This window comes from Poeciliopsis prolifica, unplaced genomic scaffold (genome assembly GCF_027474105.1).
Source record: "Poeciliopsis prolifica strain line A6 unplaced genomic scaffold, Auburn_PproV2 SCAFFOLD016, whole genome shotgun sequence".
Taxonomy (NCBI): Eukaryota; Metazoa; Chordata; class Actinopteri; order Cyprinodontiformes; family Poeciliidae; genus Poeciliopsis; species Poeciliopsis prolifica.
The window spans coordinates 508,910-529,076 of NW_026562391.1; the positions used below are offsets into that span (position 1 = coordinate 508,910).

Below are 20,167 nucleotides of genomic sequence, written 5' to 3' on the forward strand. Positions count from 1 at the left end.
CGGCCACACAGCTGCACGCGACACTCCTGGGACGAGGCTCGGTGGGGCTGTAGGATTTGGACCCCTGGGGCTGTGTGCTAAATGCCCAGCCGGACCCCTGCGGCTCCTCAGCCTGGGCGGAAACATGAAGACCTGGGTGCTGCTACCGCTGCTGCTGGGCGGCTGTTGGGTCTGGCAGGGAACGCTGAGGTAAGCCCTCGTCGGGAAAACGTAGAGTGGTCTAGTTAGGATGATGGAGGGCCTTAAATTTAAAGTTAGATGATGGAAATAAGTGGCTGTGTGATTTGACTCAGATTTATTTTGGGGGCAACAATACATCACATTTTACATTACAGTCGAGAGAAAGAGTTTGGACTAATTTTACTCTGAATCATTTTGAATAGGTTTGGATGAGGATTGTATTATTTTGATAACTTTACACCCCTATCTAATGTGCATCCTGTGACATAGATTCCCAGCTATGATAAAATGGGTCTGAAACTGTAATGGAGGCTCAATATGTTGATGGCCAATGAAGGGTCAATTCAGGACTACTTTTGGGTAAAAATTGGAATTTTGTGCAATTTGAGTTTCAGTGTGTGGAATGTTAACACAGGGTTGTGCTATTTGGTGGCATATGACACTTCAAGTTTCATTCATTCATACATTTCATAACTGTAATATTGTGATGGACTCTAAAGGCTCCTGACGTCTGCGCCTGATGGACATGGGACTCACAAGCCTTCTAGATACAAACTCAATGGACAAAACTTTATAAAGATCGCACTGGGGCAGAAGCCCAGGTCCTCATTTCTAGGAAAAGATGTAGTTTTGTTTTTTTTAAGGAAAGTGATAGTAAATTTTTTCGAAACAATACATATTCAATCTACCATGCGTAAGTTTGTATCCACTGAAGTACAAGACTGAATATACAAGGTTTCCCCCAGAAAACTTGCTAAGCCTGGCGGTTGGGGCGCTCAGGCAATCATTCATTCAGCGGCCCGCCGTGTTTCTGAGTTAAAAATAGGGGATTTGAAAATATCACCTGATAATTATGTGTTATTGAAAGATTAGAAGATTAACATCCGAACACCAACTATAACGTTTTTCAAAATCCAAACATAAAAACAAAAAAAACACTTAAGTAAGCAATGCTCAGCCTGGTGGGGGCACTAGTAAAGCCTCGTGGCCCACCAGGCTTGTAATGCACTGGGGGAAACCCTGCATATGGACAGGGCACAGGGCCAAGAGGCCCACATCCCTCTAAATCCAGCCAGCAAACAGGCTTGATTTGGAGCCACTTTGGATAAAACGTCAGACCCCATATGGTCCAGAAAAATTAGAATTTCAGCTGTTTATGTTTTCTTCTATAGGATAGCTGCTAAAACAGGAGCTGATGCTCAGTGAGGTTTTCCCTTTGCGACTCGGTAGATCCGTTTGAGGCTTGTGTTCAGGTGCCTGGAGGAGTCACTCTGTCGCTGGAAGATGGAGAAGAAAGGCGAGATGTTATCTCTGCCTCCATCCAGCAGAGATTAAACTGCGATGCTGAAATAGTTTCTTTCTTTCTTTTTTTTTTAACTTTATCATTACAGGTGTAGACCGGTTCCCAGTTCCTGAAATCATTTTTCTCAGAACGGATTCCGTTAGAACATTTTGTTTCCCTTAGCTTCTTGTCAGCCCATCTACATTTACAAAAACAAACAAGCAAACAAAATCCTGTTAGTTTGTTGACAAAATGAAGCTTCACTTTGACATGTATAGTGATTAACATTTAATGTGTGCTGATTATTGATATGGCTTGAGCAGAAAGGTCTTAGTCTTTGTCTTAGTGAATGATCTCCCAAAACCAGCCCTCCAATTAACTTCTATAAAAGCAGGAAGTGCTTATAAATAGAGAGACTGATTAGTTGTATTTTTCAAGAATTTCAACTCCCACCCTTCAGGCTGTAAAACAAGTAAAAGATAAGAAGAGGAAGCTGGAAATGAATTAATTGTAAGATTTTCACAGAACATGAATCAAATATGTGTCTCAACTTTGCAGATTGTTGTTCAATGAGTTATATAGATTGAGCAGTTCAGAAATAAAACGAGTTGTTCAGAGTACATGTGGGAGAAAAAGAGAATGGAGATCCAACTTAAAAAGAATAGTAATTATGTGTTGCATGTAACTGAATTAAGTTTGACAAACTTAATATTTTGTACGTTTAACATGACAACTTGATAAACTTAATACATTCACTTGGATAAACTTGCATGTAACCACAAATTAGCAAAAAAAGTAAGTTGGGGCTCTGTTATCTTTCCTTTGGTGTGCATTTGTAGAAGAAAATTTGTGGAAATTCTTGGTTTTGATGCTTTTAGATCAGATTTTTCATCATTTGACTGTCCACTTTGCAGATCCATGGCAAACTTGTCATTTCTGGCTTATTGGCTAAACCGTTAGCATGTGCAATCTGTCGGCAGAAAGGGAAGACGACGTTGTTTTAGTGCTGCTTCCACTTGTTGCTGCTCGTGTTCTCAGTAGAACCAGGAAGATGGAGCACATAACGCCAGTTCTATAGTCCCTGCACTGGCTCCCTATAGCTCAGAGAAAAGACTTTGAAATACTATTGTTAGTTTGTTAATCACTGAACGGCTCGGCACCACAAGATCTGCAGAACCAGACCCAGAACCAAACGAGGAGAAGCAGCATTCAGCATCTATGGTCCACAAGTCTGGAACAAACTTCCAGAAAACTGCAAAACAGCTGAAACACTGACTTCCTTTAAGTATCGGTTTAGAGTTGGATTTGATACAAATAAAACTTGATTGCTTGACTTGTTGAACAGACGCCACGTTCACTCGCTTGATTAGTCAGCAATTTTTCAGTGCAGCAACGTCCTTAGCGCCGTGTCTCGGCTACCGTTCATGATCCAATAACACACTGCCGCTTATCCTACAACGTGTTGTCGAACACAAGCTAAGCGTGTTCACACATGCGCCGGGAATTGTTATGTTTCGTTTTCAGATCCACTGTAAAAGTTGCTGGAGTTACACCCACAAAAATGCTCTCACGTCAAGTTGGACTTCAGCTTTTTGTTTTTTCTTTCCCTCCTCATCATCTTCTACTTAAAAAGTAAACCACTGTCGATTGGTGATTTTGAAACAGGTTGTTTCTGTGGCAATTGTCTCGGCGCACAAGCCGGCCGCCGCCTGTCCGCTTGATCCATTTTACATAAGAACAACGACTAATCTGCCAGGGGATTTCGTGCAGTTTGTGCTCCGTGTGTGCGCTCACATCTGGACGCCTGGGTACATGTTAGAGTGACATATGTGGATGTGTGTGCGTGCGTGCGTGCGTGCGTGCGTGCGTGTGCGTGCGCATCAGGGGTTAGAGCTCCAAACGTCAGATAGAAAATGTTCAGTGGCACATAAGAGCATTTATTCGTTAAGCCTCATTTGGTGTGATTTCAGCAAAAATCTGATTAATGACAAAAGATACGATGTTGTGGATGATCGCTAATGTTGCAAATCTCAAAATTATATTTATATATATTTTTTTTAAGGATGCATGACAAGTTTTATCAGAGTTTTGGACAGATGATGCAGCTTGGGATGAATCAAAGATTATTGCAACATGCATCAAAGTGACTCATCCATTTGTTCAGTTAGACTCCCAACACCTGGAAGGCTTTTACTCTGAAGCCGATGCAAGTATGTGCAGAATGTAGCAGATTTCATCACAGCAGCTGGTCTGAAAAGATGTTTTCAGATATTAGTCAACACAATAAGAGGGCTACGGAGCCATTCCATTGAGTCATCTGGTTTTCGAGCCAGCGCAGTGGAAATGTTTGCATCTTGTAAAGTTTCACAGCAGTAGCAAGGACTACTCCAGTGGTTAACTTCAGACGAAAAATGGTACGTCCCTGTGGCGAATGTTAAAATGTATGTTTTTGCAACACTATTGGAGAAACTTTGGCGATATATTATACAATTAACTCACAAACTGAGCTATCACAATGATAAATTTTGCTGGACGATCAATCGTCCCTGAATTTATCACAGTAAAAAATAATGATGTTTTGAAGCCAGTTTCCCGAAATATTACTGTAATGCTGCAATAATGCAAGAGCACATTCTCAAAGATCAAAACACTTTGAATTCTAACATTTACCACTGGAACTGGGAGACATTTTGAATATCCAAAACAAATAAAGCAGAAATGACAAATGAAATAAATGATGAAATCTCTGTAAACAAACAAAAGGACTAGTTGAGCACGATATTAGAAAATATTGCAATGACTATAATATAGATAAACGTGATGACAACATTGATAAATATTGCAAAAGTATTGGTAATATTGGTAAAAATTGTGATGGTGATTGGTAGATATTGCGATGACAACAATGTACGGTAGATAAATAATAATATAATGATAATATTGCATTAACCATTGCAATATGTGTTTATTTTCTTTGTCATCTGTGCATCTTACAACCGTTAGCATTTTTGGAAGATGCTATTTGTTCATCCACAAGCCTGTATCCAACATGCGAAAAATGACATTAAAATGTAAAATGAAAGTTCAGAACAATTTGAACAACTTAGCCAACTACTATTGGACTCCAAACAATCTGTTGCAATATGAATATTGTGCATAATTATTTCACATCAGATCCACAAAGTGACTGTGTTAGTAAAGTTCACTTTACTAATCACTAACATAAGACCCTAAAAGGTGACTCTCTTTCAGACAATGTGCCGCATTCTCACTGTTTCTTCTTTAAATAAATAATAACTGCTCATCCAGGCAGAAAAGTTTGATTACATTAGCTCGTTGGACCAAACCATTTTCACTTTGGGTTTTGGTTCAATGCAGGAATCTGTGTGGCGTCCAGGAACACAAAGGTGACAGCTTCCCATTAAAAGAAGAATGTTAACTTGTGTACCCATGCAGTCGGAGTTAATCGTTGTTTTCTCAACTCCTCTCCTCTTTTCTCATTTACCGTCCCTCCATCCATCATCCACACCCTCATCTCTTCAGGCAGGGGTGGAGCGCAGCATGCGTGGGGGGGGTGCTGTGTGTGTGTGTGTGTGTGTGTGTGTTTGCTTGCTCTGCTTGCTGCTGTGTGTGATTGAAAAACTACCCGCCGAGCTCAGCGGGCCTGGGTTTTTGTTTTTTGTGTTTTCTTTTTTTGTTCCTGCAGCATAAAGTTGGCGACCTGCCACTGCCGCGCTGATAAAAGAAGGCATGTGGCGTCGCATCTCGGCGCGACTGCGACTCAAGCGTTACATCGATTCTCCGGTGTTGTTTGCGTTTGGCTTCTGTTGAAAACTTTGATCGTCTTCTTGACAGCGTGTGTGCGCTGGCTGTCTGCTGGCCCCCCATAATTACATTCCATTACACACTCCACCTTTCTCCTCAAACATTCCTCACAGGCCCCGCTGCCTTCAGGGCTTCCTCCGAGGCTTCCTCCGAGGCCCCCTGGTAGTGTGTGTTCTTCACAAGTACATCTGCGACCTGCTTGTACGTCGCAGCAGCCCAGCAGATTGCCTTCTTTATTCACAATCTCAGCTACACACTTGCCCAGAAGCGACTGGAGATTTCTTCTGTGCAAATTGCGTGTGTTACATGAGAAATAAAGAAAAAAGCTTTGCTTTCAAATCACTGATTGCGCAAATTGGGACTACTGAAATAAATTTGCTTCAGCGTTTCTATGCATCAATTTCGATGCATCTGAAAAACCATCTCATCATACCACATTTTTTGTTGTTTTTTTAAAATCAAAAACATTTTGTTTTGTTTTTTAAATTGGTGTGTTTCCAAAGTCAACTTTGTCAGTTCATCGTACGAGGGATCAAAATTACAGATCTCATCGTCCCCCATAGAAAACTACAAACTTAAAAGCATCACACAATGATATGGATATAGTCAGAACTTACTATTTGCTTTTACTTAATATATGATGTTTGTAACTTTGTAGCTTCACACAAGGTGAAACTACAAACATGACTAGTACATATGATAAATTTACAATAAGGTTGATTCTGACTTTATTGTGCTACGATGAGGCTTTTTTCCAACCCAGTTGTATTGAATTCTGTGTATTTTGCAAAACCCCAACTGGAAACACTTTTTTTCGCACTACATGAATCGGCGTGATCAACATCTGCAGGCGGAAAAGACGAAGAAGGAAGCGACAGGAAGTGGTAGGAGGATGATGGCGTTTTTAGTCACTTGTCGTCTAAACAAACTTCCTCGCTGGTGATTTTAATTGAGTTTCGTTTTTAGCGGAAACGCTGCAATCGCAAAACTGTGTTTTCGTCAACGTCGGTGGAGAATCAGCAAAGTCTCGCACACGTTTGTAATGGAAACCCAGCCACTGTTGTTCGTCCAAATCTTGCTGCCGTTTTAAACCAGTGGTTGAAGCTTATTTCCTGGATGTGTGTGCCACTCTAATTTGAGTGGAGGGACCGAAATAATGGGCTGTTGTAGAGCGAAAAGTGTGTGTATGTGGGTGTGTGTTTGGCTGTAAGGCTGCCTTGACAAATTGGGCGGACAGTGGTTAAAGCATCTGGATGTAAAGGACAGAAAGAGATGAGGAGTGTGTGTGTGTGTGTGTGTGTGTGTGTGTGTGTGTGTGTGTGTGGTGTGTGTGTGTGTGTGTGTGTGTGTGTGTGTGTGTGTGTGTGTGTGTGTGCGTGTTTGCTAAAGTGGGTCAGCCAATGGCTGGTGAAAGTCATCCAGGTGTCCTTTGCCATCACTGCCCACCAAGCAGACGGAGAGCAGGGCAAAGAAAGCCGGGAGTGGAGGGGGGAATGAAATGAGAACAGCAGAAGATTCAGCTGGAGATGCTCTGGTAAAACAAAAACTAGGATTAAAACAACAGTTTTTTTCTCATTTTTATGCATGAGCAGCTGTTGATTTTGTGAGCATGATGGGCTGTAAAAACCGTCTCATTAGTTGTTTGCCAAAGAAACCAGAGTGTTTGCCGTTTCTCCCCCATTTGGTGGGAGCTAAATTTATTATGCAGCTGAGCAGAACGCAAAACCTTATTGAGGTAAACAAGCCTAGAAAAACAGAACCAAGGATGGAAAAAAACGTGGAGGAAAAAACTCAAGTCAAACATGTCTAATTTTAATTTTAGGCTTTCTCGCGGAGTTAAAGACACACACATTTAAATGAGCTGCCTTTTATGGGCCTGTTTCTATTAATGGTCAGAAGGCAAGTCATTAATAGAGATGCCTTTTGTGTTGTTCATTGTTGCATTACTATGGGAGAATAAAGAGGAAGTAATGAAACGTTGTGATCCAGGCCAAAACAAGAAAATCAAATTTTCAGGTAATAATGAAAGGAACTTTATGGAGCTCTGTGTTTCAGCAGTTTTGCAGTTTTCTTGAAGTTTGTCCCACATTAGAGGAGCATAAAAAGAGAAAAGATGTTGTGTGCTGAGTTTTGTTACCGCAGATTTGTGTGTTACAGCACCAGAGATGAGCTGTGATAAAATCACACAAATAAATAATAAATAAATGTCATATATATGACAGAATATATGACATATATATATATATATATATATATATATATAATATATATATATATATATGACATAAATCAAAGTAGTTTTTGATTTACGTTTCTGAAGAAGCAAAGATTTTAATCTCACAATTATTCAATCATCTCATGTTTCAGTTTCCCTTGGCATCTCATAAAAAAAGAACCTTCCACATTTCTCCGTTCTGGCAACCGTTTTCTGTTTACTGATGCAATGCGGAGTGAAGTCCAAAGCGCCAGCTGCTGATTATGCGGCCGCAGCTTTACTTGGTGTGTGCCGGTATTTAAAGTCATGATCGTGCGTCGTCGCTGTGATGCCAGATTTCTGAAGCATCATTTCACTTCCCAGCTGGTTGGACATAAGTAATGCGAGTGTAAATCACATTTAAAGGAGCTGAGGGTGAATTTGAATAAGGCAGCACATTGTCCATGTTGTCTGTGAATTTGGGGTATAAAAAAATGAAATTAAGCAACATGTCATTTGGCAGCATATTTACAGTTTTAAATGCACCTAAGGAATTTAAATTTGACTAATTAACATTTAGAAATATACACTAAGTGAAATTGTAGAGTTCGTTTTTTTTTTTTTCTCACAGTTTTCACTTCTCATGATCGCACTCCCTTAATTTGTTTAGGCATGTCTTTTTTTTTTTAAACGTTCCTGTATCAGTTATTTCTCTAAGATGGTATCGAGTAACAGCCAAGCAAAACAAAACGCTTCAAAGAACGTTCGCTGCCATCTCCATTTGATCTCCACAGTGGAACCACAAGCCTTTCCTGCAGCCAGATCCATCAGGACTCCCTGCAGTGGCACTCATTAAAACCTCATTAAGACTCTCCGTTCAGCTCTTTTCTTAAATAATGGATAATCTCACTACATACATTTTCAAAAATATTGAGGGAAAGAGAAAAAGAGGAGGAGAGAGGGAGGGGGAAGATGGTGGGGTCTTGTGGGTAAACAGACGAGGAAAGGAAGCAACGAACACCAATCACAAACCTAATTTCCTTCAAAGGAGGAAGTGAAACTGGAGCAAGTTTTGACTGGAGATCAAGGACAGAGATACTCTATAAAAACCACTTTCTTTTTTTGATGTTTTTTTTTTCCTTCGTCCTCCAGTTCCAACAGTTGCCCCTCTTGTTTTATTGTAAAAATAGTGGATAAAGTTTTCAAGTATTTTCCGTTTGGATATATTTCTATTTAACAAAATATAGTCACTGTTACATTTTTTAACAGTTTAATAAACCGACTAATTAACCAACAGAAGTTGCTCCAGATTGGAGAACCACTTTAAAATAAAATCACAATCACAGAAAACAAGCAGAATACTTTGTATAATTTTAAAACCATTATGATTAATAGTTTAATTGTATGGCCCATTGGTTTTAAGTGGGGTTTTTTTCCTTGATCTGCCACTAACAGCGTTTATATTTTTGTCAGCCATTTATTGGAGACAGTGTCATGTATATGTGATGGAGGAGTCGCTGTAACACAAGGTTATAATATTTTCTAATGAAAACAAAAAGATGATACAGCTGTGTTTAGCATCCAGTTTTAGCATGATTAGCATTAATATCTGTAAACAACAGTGTTATGTGTGGATCACCGGTAAACGCATAAACGGAAAAACAGATCAACTCTCTCCAGTGTTTAGCCTTCCTGGTATCTACTGAAATTCTTCACTCTTGAATGAACGGTGAAAGGAAATCTAGCCTTTTCTTTTTTTAAGGTGTCTCTTCCAACTTCATTGCAGAAAAACCTTCATGAAAAAAAAAACTGGAAGTTTTAGCTAAATTATTGAAACTTTTAATTTAATCTCATCACCTCCCTAAACGAGTCTGACTTCACTGGCAAACGAACTAGATTTTGGTTAAATCAGACTAAACACGGTCACAGAGCTGGAATACTGCAACGCACTGAGATTGTTGTGATCACTCGAAGACTGCGTAGCTCACTTTAACATTAATATTGTTTCCAGAACTAGCCAATAACACACTGTAACTGTATGTGTCTGTCTCCGCAGAGCGATCCACTCCCTCAGTCACTGATTGACCTGGTGTCGGACTCTCCCATCTCCTCAGTGGAGGACCTGAAGCTGCTGCTGCAGCAGCAGGGGTCCAACATAATAGGTACCACTGGCCGCGCACACACACACGCACACACACACACATTAATTAGACTGACATGGAGGAGGTGTGGATGGGGGTGTCTTAACAGTCATGAATGAAGGGAAATGCCGTCTGAGAGCGTGTCAGCAGACATTCCAGGCATCATTGCTCCATCGGTTAAGGGAGAAGTCTGAGAGAGAGCAGCTGCAACTTTTTCACTTCAGGAACCGAAACGGCGAGGAGAGGGAAACGCTTCCAGCACAAGGTCACTGAATTGTTCTGCTGCTCTGGATTCCTCAAAAGGCCTGAATTATGGATGTGAGCCTTCGTGCCACAGAACGACCGTGCATGCTGCGTGTTTTCCTCACCTCCGCACAGTCCAAGAACGAAGCAGCTCGCACTGCAGATCAGCAAGCCGTTTTAAAGTTCTGCCACGGCGGAACCAAGTCACACACACATGTATTAATAGATGGGACTTTGATCATCTCATAATGTATAAATAATACGATGACGTAACAGTGGCCACAGAGAGGAACAAGCAGAGGGAAGGATGTTTAGATACAGGACATGAGGGAAGTGACTCTAAATATTTTTAATTTAGAATAAACTTTTTCATGAGGCTGACGCAGCTTAGTTGTCTTTACGTGACATTCTAGCATGTAGCCAAGTGAGCCATTACAAATGATTTTATGGCATTTAAATAGCTTACTAAAAAAATTATTAAATTCACTAATCATAGGGCCAAACATCTACCCTTTGAATCAAAAATAAAAGCCATTTTGGATCTCCAGTTAACCCAACATTCATGCCCTATTGGACAATGGGAGGAAGGCTGAGTAGCATGTTGCTATCACACAATAATGCTAAATAATTATGAACACTAATTATTGACTTAGTGGCATAAATGATGAAAAACTTGTCGTCAAAAGATTTTTAATAAAGTATAAACCTGAGCTACACTTTGCTAATGCGACATTTACATGCTAGTAGTCTCACTAGCATGTTTATGTAGCCTCATTAGCCATGACACTGCTAAGTCTCTCTCAGAAACGATGGCTGAGAAATTCACATTTATTTTTTTTATTTTAGGAATCGACTTAACAATTTACATTTTATTGATTTTAATTGCCTGACAAAATGACAACAGGACAGTGTGCTAAACGTGTTAACAGAAAGTGCTTTGCACCAGATTTTGCTTCAGTTCATTTCCATCTGTAATGACCTCTGTATATTTAAAAGTTCTGAATGGTCTTAAAATTGATGCTCTACTAAATATGAAATAACCATTCATACTGTGAATGCTTCTTTCAACAAATGACAATACATAAATAAATTACATTTACAGTTTATTTAGATACAGATAAATGGACACCTAGCAACCTCTGAAAACAAAATCCTTCAACACCAGGCAGCTAATTAAAGTTAGCAGGCAACCAAGTAACACCTTTATGTGTGTTTTGGAAACGCACACACACTCACACATTGGCCAAAGCAGCCTACACCAGGGATATAATTAGGACTTGGGGGCTAAAGTATGAAATGAGAGTATACACACACACACGCATGAGTTATATTTAACAAGTCATATCTATGTTCAACAATTTTCTTGACAGCAGCAAGACAAATTGTGGCAGAAAATAGCCTAATTGTTTGAGAGAGGTTTAAAAAACAGGCTTCCTTTGTGAGTGGAACAATGAGCTGGGCATAAATCTGCCTAACAGGCTGGTCATGTTTTACATGTTTGACCTTTTTTATTCACGATCAATGCTGTAAAACGTAAAGGTGACCCAACTGTGCCTTATCCTTCTGATTTCTCTACTCCAGAAGATAAAGAGGACGAGCACGACAGTCCAAACCCAATCCACGGTCGATACATTAGAAGTCCTGGTAGGTATCCTCATCTTCTTCTGTTACCAGCATTGCTCTTTTTTTATTTTTATTTTTTATAATTCTTATCTTAGTTTTGGTCTTGTATTTCTTGACGTAGCCAATGTGCAAGCTCAGAAGGCGGTATGTAAACTCAGAACAGAGGTGCTGGAAATACCAAGATCCCTGGTGGATCCTGCTAACGCCAACTTCATGGTGTTGCCTCAGTGTGTGGAGGTGCAGCGATGTTCAGGCTGCTGCAACTCCAGATTGATGGAGTGTGCTGCCACTTCTAACATCACCCGAAACCTGGAGGTACGCAACAAATATCATTGCCATTAAAGCATGACTTCACCACCTTCTGTGAAGTGAGAGCTGAAGAAAGGTTTATCATGTTTAACTTCCTACAAATGGGGAAAAAAGCTACTTTATTGGTTAATTATATTTCTTGATTAGAGGATGTGAAGTCTTTATTTTCTTAAACTGGTTTGATAGTGTTTCTCTAAAGTGGTACTGCTCCCATAATGCATTGAAAATTTATTTCCCACAAATAAAGATTTTGTAAATCTCAAATGGTGAAAAAAATCCTGACTGCTTGGTGTTTGAGGTTTGTTCAAGTCAAGCAGATTTTACATTAGAAGTGAAACAGTGCAGTTAAAATAAATAAATAAATAAATAAATCTATTTGACATCACTACCTGCATCCCACTGAACACCGAGATATCTGCTTTTCCATTACTACTTTCCAGAACTACTTTCTTGCTTCACAATTTTGGCCTAGACAAAGTTCCGACATTGTCTCGCAACAACTGCTTACTCTGGGTTCATAAGAGTGGTGCACACTTTTATGAATTAATTATTGGAGCTGACAAAATCACTTGCTGAATCAGGATCAAGATGTGCTGCATCAGCCAAGTTTCAGGATACAAGCAAGGAATCTGTTAAACTGTTACATTAATGACAAGGTGACACTCTTGACCCAAATCCAACCTCTCAACCTTTCTGAAAATGATCATATTAGATTAAAGCAGTTTATGCAAATCAAAACCAAGTGAGGCTAAACTCTAACAAACTCCTCAAACGTTTAGCTTCACAAACTCTCGAGTCAAATCAACATTTTAACTATAAATCAAAGAAATTCAAAATAAAGTCCATTAAAAAATAAAAAATGAATGAAACAACAGTTCAGTTTGTTTTGTTGTTTTTACATTGAGGTTGCTATCTAATCTCTTTCTCAGGAGCGGTTGCTAATCAACATCCAAATGTTTACGCGTCTTTGTTGGGAAATGGTTCTGGATCTCACTACAGTAATAACATTTAACTGAAAATGAGTTCATTCAGAGGAGCAGATTGCAGAGTATGGACAGAGAAAAACACTTTTTAATTGACTTTAACGCTTCCTAAATAATGAACCAAACCAACCTTTTCATTTAAGAAGAAATGATTGGAATTGGACCTAAAGGCTGCTTGAAATGCAACAAAACAACCGTCTCCCTCCATCCCCCAAGTTATCACTTTGCTTTTTGGATCAATTCAAATTGTCACATATTAAATGTTGAAGTGACAACATACTTGTGCGTAATTCTAGCAGAACATTAATCAGTCACCCTGCACAAATTTTTGTAGGTTTTGTTTATTTTGTGATTTTGTTAGCAGACTGATATATTTCTGTCCTGACATGTTATTATGGAGTCAGATTAATGAGTAGGTATTAGAAAGCTGATGAAAGCTATGTGGTATTTCTGTTATATTGTTTGATGATGAATGATAACTTGCATAAACTGTTTGTAAAAATTCCCGTCTGTAAATTGATTCAAACAGGAATCTCAGCTTCACTTTGTGAACTTGAGGCGTAGACGGGTCCTGACAGGCAGCCACTTAAAACTATGGAATCAGATGTCAATACTAGGAAATCAACAACATTAAATATGGATTGTTATACTGACTGGCCATAGCTGATCAGGTTCAACAGGTTGGACTCCATTTGCCTTCATCTCTTGGTAGCGTAGATTGAAAAAGGCATCAACACATTCCTTAGTGTTTGGTCCGTGTGGTTGTCATGTCATCACGCAGTTGCTATTATAGTGATGTGAATCTCCCTTTCCATCATATCCTAAAGTTGCAACAGTGTTGAGACTGATAGCGGAGGCTGCTGGAGTAACAAACAAACAGACATTTAACCCAACGTCATGTACAACAAACCGATGTGAGAAGATTCAAGTTTTGTGGCATACTAGAAGTTGCCATCAGAGGGGTAAATAAAGGTCATAAAGGGATAGGTAATGGTCAGCAGCAATCATCTTGTAGTCTTAAGAGGTCTAAGGCAGGGCTGCCCAAAGTGGATCCTGGAGGGCCGGCATCCTGCATGTTTTCGTTCTCTCCCGGGTTTAAAACACCTGAATCAAATGATGGCTCGTTAGAAGGCCTAAGGAGAACACTGACATGGTGAGGAGGTTGTTGGTACCACCAGGGAGAAAACATGCATGATGAAAACATGCAGGATGCCAGCCCTCCAGGACCCACTTTGGGCACTTCTGGTCTAAGGGACACAAAGAAAACAACCCATGATGCCCTGAGCAACTTGGATGTGTAGTGTGGATACAATGTCTTCGTGTTCAATTCTCAGACCATTCCATCCTCACAAGAAAGTTGGTTAAATCCCATTTTATCCCTATTTTGGTGCTTGGTTTGGACCTTGACAAGCTCTCTTCACCACATACAGCTGCCTAAATGTATTCAGCTGCTCATTTGTGATTGATTGATCACTCTTCATGTCAACCATCCATTGAACTGATTGATTTAGTCAAAGGGTGGGTGGGCATATTTATGCAATAGATTTAGAAAGCGGAACGTTTACAATTTCTATTGGATGCACCATCATGTCTTTATCAAAAACAGTTTTCTTATTTGGTTCTTCATCTGTCTTTCTCAGGTAAGAAAGATTGAGTTCAGGAACAACAGAAGTTTTATTAAACCCGTCGTCATCCCAGTACTAGATCACGTGACCTGTCAGATGAAGAGGAAGAAATCTAGCTCCAAATCGGGTTCTTCTTCTTCTTCTACTTCTTCTTCTACTTCTTCGACAACGGACTCGCTACCAGACCCTGTTCCACCTGTCCCACAAAGATATCCTGCATCCTCCCCATCAATGTTCCCAGCCCACAGCCCCTACCCACATCCACCAAAAGAGGACCTCCACCGCCACGACGATCTCAAGCACAACCAGCACCACCACCTTCCGCACAGGCAAGATCCGTTGGAAAGTCAGTGGGAGCAGGGCAGCTACACTCAGCTGGCGCGCTGGCCGCAGCCCCGAGTGCAACATGCCCCCACATACGCACAGACCCGACTCACGACGGCCGGATTTCTCGGCTCAGTCGGGACCTGGCCCCCTGGGGCGAGGGCAGAGCCCAGCATTCTGGAAAGTCCGCAGCAAGACTCGGCGACGAGCCAAACGTATGGAGAGGTCCAAGGAGACGGTCCAAAAGACGGGACCGAAAGGGAAGAAAGTGGGTCCACAGTTAGCGGTGGCTCAGGTCGGGCAGAGGCAGCCGATCAAGAGAAGGAAAATGACTCTAAATTAAGTGGGGGGGCAGACCGTTTAACAAAGGAGGAGAGACGAAAGAGGCTACTGGAGATGGTACAGAGTGAGCCGGACAAAGACCCTAATCTGCATCCTGACCAAAGACCAAAAACAGGTAATTCTTACATTTCTGAGACAATGCTGCGTCACATTACCAGTGTTGTATTACATCTTTATCTCACACACAAACAAATCCACAAATGTAGACTTTTCTTCAGCTCGTTTAACTCAAAGGAAACCTGCTGTTTGGTCTTGAAATGTTATTGGAAAGCATTGGAGTGATCATGCAATGTTTGGGGAACAAATGTAAACTTTGTGTAACACTTGTACAAAATGCTAAATATATTTGTTAGATTTTTGTAAAACCCCTAACCCGCATAAACACGGAAAAACGCAAAGCAGCAACATTTTAACGCGGGAAACTTCTGTAATGAAAGCCCAAACTCTGCTCTGTCCAGTGAAATCAGGATCACTGTTCCACATGCAAAACTCACCGAACAGCTGATGAAGAGAAGGAAAATCATGAAGTCAAAACTTAAATTTAGCTTAGCTGTTTTATAGTCGTTATTTCCACTTGGCATTAGTAATCCGCTGCCTCTGCTACACACTGGTGGCTGCCGACTGTTTAACTATTTTGGTTGTTATACAATCACTTTTAAATTTTTTTTATTTTTGCAACTTGACACCGAATGTGTCAAGTTGCAATTAAATGTGCATTTATTACTCAATGTTTTTTATAAACGTATCATACAAGTATTGTCTAATGTAAGCAAATGAATTTAAATTAAGGGAATGTGTATCAATGTATGGCCACATTTAATAACTTAAATATTAGTTTATTATGACAATTACCAGTTCAAATCCAAGAAGTGATTTTGGTTAATTAATTACTTTTCCATTCATTTTTGCCTTTGATGTGCAAAATGTCCTGTAATATTTGTCGATCTCTAAGCATTCGGACTCAGTCGAGGTCTTGACCTTGGAAAGTCTGGACTGGGTCTCAGGAGAATCGGCTGAAGTAACTGAACAGATGGGTCAACAGTAGTGGTGAAAACTGATGGGAGAGCAACGGATAGAGTTGAAGAGGCATAAATACTAAAAAATGTGGAAATGACTAAAGGAACCAGAATGGATCCAGTTGGGGAAAGGAGCAGCTCGAGGCAAATGAGGAAGAAATGAACTATTGGGATGGGGAGCAGAACAGCATTCTGGGTTAATCCAACAAAATAAATGCAAAACACACTGAACGAACACAAGAAATAAACTAAAATTACAAGATACAAGAAATCAAGTAAAGAAATGAACAAAACAGAAAGTAGCTGAAGGTAAAAGTCTTGAGCTCCAAAGGAGCATGATGACACTCCACAATAGTACATACACTGAATCTGTGTGGAGTTTTTCTACTCATGAACTCAAAGCTCTTCACACTACAGCCATATTTATTCATTCATGTTCACAAATCTGCACACATTTACACACCAACAGACAGATCAGGAGGCCACTTGGGGTTAGGTTTCTTGTCAAACTGACATGTGATAGGAATACAAGATGGCGACTCTACTCAGTGAGCCACTGTTGCCCAATAAGATCACCTGGCCTAACGGTGAAAAATATTGAAGATTATCTGCCCCTATTCTCTATGGCCACTGTATATGTGAAGAACAAGGATTACAATCTTAGTTTGTAACTCATGAGTGACTAAGTATGTTTATCTGGAAGGATGCAGCAATCTGCACATGCCAAAATAAACAGCGGCACACCTACATGTCTGCCTACTATTTGTCCTCACTTGTTCTGTGTTCTGCATTCGCAGCGCGAGCTCAAACGTACGTGTAGTAGCAGTCTGTTGAACCGAGTTCAGGTCCCTTTGGGGCACAGTTGGTCAAATTCCAAACCCAGTGTTTTTCCTTCCTGTCGCTTTCCTTTAAACCAACCTGTGGTTCAGGTTTGAGCTAGCTACTGCTCTCGTCAACTGAAAACCTGCCATGAATGTGTGTTTCTGTGCTTTCTGTTGCCCGATTGCACCACCCTTCATGTTTGTCGACCCACTTGGTAAAAGAAGGTGGCCGACTGGGACTCAGTGGGAAGAGCAGACGTCTTGTAATCTGAAAGTTGTGGGTTTGGTTTCAGTTTTTCTTCTGTCAGATGTTGATGTACCCTTGGGCAATTCACTTAACTCAAGCGGTTCGCGGATCTGTTTATCGGCGTTTGCCTGCATGCGTGCTTGTCTGTGTGGGAATGGGAGACAGTGGCTCTGGTTGGTGTGACTGGAAAAAAATCCCTAAATAAATTCAGTCCATTAACCACTTAATAAGCTTTAAAATAAGTGCATCTCTTTTTATTTACATAATTTCACAAGAAAGGTTTTAGAAAACATTAACCCTTGTTTTAAGTCCCTTTTCTCAGTGGGGATAAAAAAATACCACATTAAAAACTAATGTGGGTCTCACAAAGTCAGGCGTACCCGTGGGCCATGTGGATTTCCCTGTGCACTGTTCGCAGACCATTGAGATGTCGTGGGAGTAGAGACTTCCCACGACAAATTCCTTAATTTCCCCAAATTTCAGCTGCTTCGTCTCAAGCTTCCCTCTTTTTCATGCATCCTATGACTTTTCAAACATCTTCCATCAGACACTCAATATTTTGCACCATTTCGTCCACAAGACGGTGATGACAGTCGACCTTATCAACTTGGTGAAACAATTCAGCATGAACGCCGTTCCCTGCCGAGCAGGTTACTGTGGGGCACAGAGGGAAAATTAACTTTAGTGCAGAAATATCCGGCCGACGTCCGTCAATTTCCATTAGCGACTGGGCTGGAAGAGAATGAACGTATGAATCAATAAAAGCCATTAATGTAGTGAAGAGGGGATGTAAAGGAGGCAGACATTTTCAAACGTTCATGGCATTGTAGCAAAAAATAGTAAATTTAGGTCATAAATCTCATAACAGGCCTACAGCTTGTTTGGAAGCTACGTCAGAAACTCAAAACAACCAACCGTATCCCATTTCCAACCCAATTTGCCTAATCCTGTCTTTGTTTGTTCTGTGCGTTTTCTCCTAAAGCATCGTCCCCTGTGGAAACCGCGTCGACGGCGGCTCGTCAGGTACCGTTCCGACCCGCTTCTCCTCGCCGTAGAAAAAGAAAACACCGCAAACGTATCAGCAAATCTGCTATGAGGGCTATGATCATGTAGCGATGAAGGTAAGGATGAAGAGAAACCTACAGGCATGAAGGAGTATGTTTTGTTCAATAAAGTTTGTTATGCTCTTAAACCCATTGTCTAGGAATCATGGAGACTTCTGTTTTAGTAGTGCTAGCTACGCTATATAAGACGCTAACAAATGTGGAATAAAAATTGTCGCGTCATAATAAGAAGGGCCGGAAACGCATTCTGATTGCTGATAGTCATAGTTCCCAATTATCAATCTGAATTAAATCAGAAGGTGGACAAATTATTATTACTATTTTTTTAAATTGTATGTTTGAAATGTTGCTCTTTTCTTTCTGCAACAGGAAGCGGCTCTGCAGAATAAAAGATTGTGTAGATGAGCGATGCGTTTCCTGAAGCTGGATGTTCAGACCTGTTCTTTTACGTTCTCGGCTTGGCAGAGAGTCACCTTTCCAGCTATGGAGATGCTACAAACTATCCGTTAGTCTGGATTTAACAAGTGCAATCTCGTGAACTCCTCAACTCAGAGAGGCTTTGACACACTAAACACTGGATCTCAACTTGTGTCGTCTCAAACGCACAAATGGGGGGCGTGCTGTGGTGGCGTAAGGGAGAGCGCGACCCACATTTGGAGGCCTTGAGTCCTCGACGCGGCCGTCGCGGGTTCGACGATATTTGCCGCGCGTCTTCCCCCCACTTCTTACCCCTTTCCTGTCAGCCTACTGTCAAATAAGGGACACTAGAGCCCTCAAAAAGCCCCCTGGAGGGGAATAAAAAAAACAACAAAAAAACGACAAAAAAAAAGCACAAATGGATTAACTAAATGAGGATTTATCTGTACAGTGCTTCAGGAATGCAGGACAAGAGGCAACCATTGACTGGCTACTTTCAACAAGTTGCTTAATAGATGGATATTGAATTGCTGATTTGGGGCTAAACATGGAGTTTGAAATAATAATAAATAAAAGCGAGAAGAACTGGATTTCTACACTGGGAAGACTGGAAACTGTAGCCTACAGCCTTGGCCTCAATGCCAAAAAAATACTGTTATCCTGAAATGTTTGAGTCTAACATCATGTAACACTGTGAATCAATAGTAATAACACACTGATCATACTACACCGACTTTAGAGTCTATGTACTGTAGCTAATTGTACAGCAAAGTATCAGTAACCTGCTCAATCATTACTGCTGTCTAATAAAGTAATCAGAACAACAACTAAACGCCTGCTTTGACAAAATGCTATAGATATCCACAAGTCCTAAAGACATGGCTTTTAGAGGCTGTTGTGCACCAGTTATATAGATAATGCTACATTGTAAGAAAAAAAAGGCTTTTAAGAAAATTATTTCCTGGTGAAAGAGAAAAAAAAAGTATTTCTTAACTTATTGAAGAGGAGGATATGAAGTCGTTTGATTCTCAAGTGTAATTATTGCCACAGACATGTAATATTTGATTGTACTGTAATGAATGTTATTTTTCATAAAAGAATAATAATAAAATGATCAAGAAAAATCGCAGTGGCATCTTTGGTGGGTGTTTGGGCAACTGAAGAGAAGCCATGCAGATTATCGCTGCCTGTTTCGCTGCGCGTTGCATATTAGAATCACCTGCTCATCTGCAAGTCATGTAGCACCGTCACACGAAGCAAAGCAGCGGTCAGCAGAGTCTCTGGTTGCTATAGGTACTCATGGACAGACATGTCAACAGAGGAGTATTGAATGTTTGACAGAAGGACAAGGGAGGGAGGCAGTCGGCTCAGGAATGACAACGTGATGAATGGCAGAAAGGGTGGGAGCATACTGAGGGTCCTGAGAGGGTCCAGGAGCCTGACAGGAATGACCCTGAGATGGGGTGGGGGAAGAAAAAAATCATTTTTAGAAACAATAGTTAACCGTTTCTCACATGAGCTAGATTTGGTA

The 20,167-nt window shown here is 40.6% G+C and overlaps 1 protein-coding gene across 1 annotated transcript; it reads left to right on the top strand.

The window, feature by feature from the left end:
- Positions 1-81: 81 nt before the first annotated feature.
- On the top strand, positions 82-19,762 carry si:ch211-79m20.1 (uncharacterized). Its single transcript, XM_055041449.1, has 7 exons — positions 82-189; positions 9,538-9,643; positions 11,447-11,509; positions 11,610-11,803; positions 14,421-15,186; positions 18,138-18,276; positions 18,589-19,762. Exons 1-6 carry the CDS (start codon positions 82-84, stop codon positions 18,266-18,268), a joined length of 1,368 nt encoding a protein of 455 aa, XP_054897424.1. The 3' UTR covers positions 18,269-18,276; positions 18,589-19,762.
- The last annotated feature ends 405 nt before the right edge of the window (positions 19,763-20,167 follow it).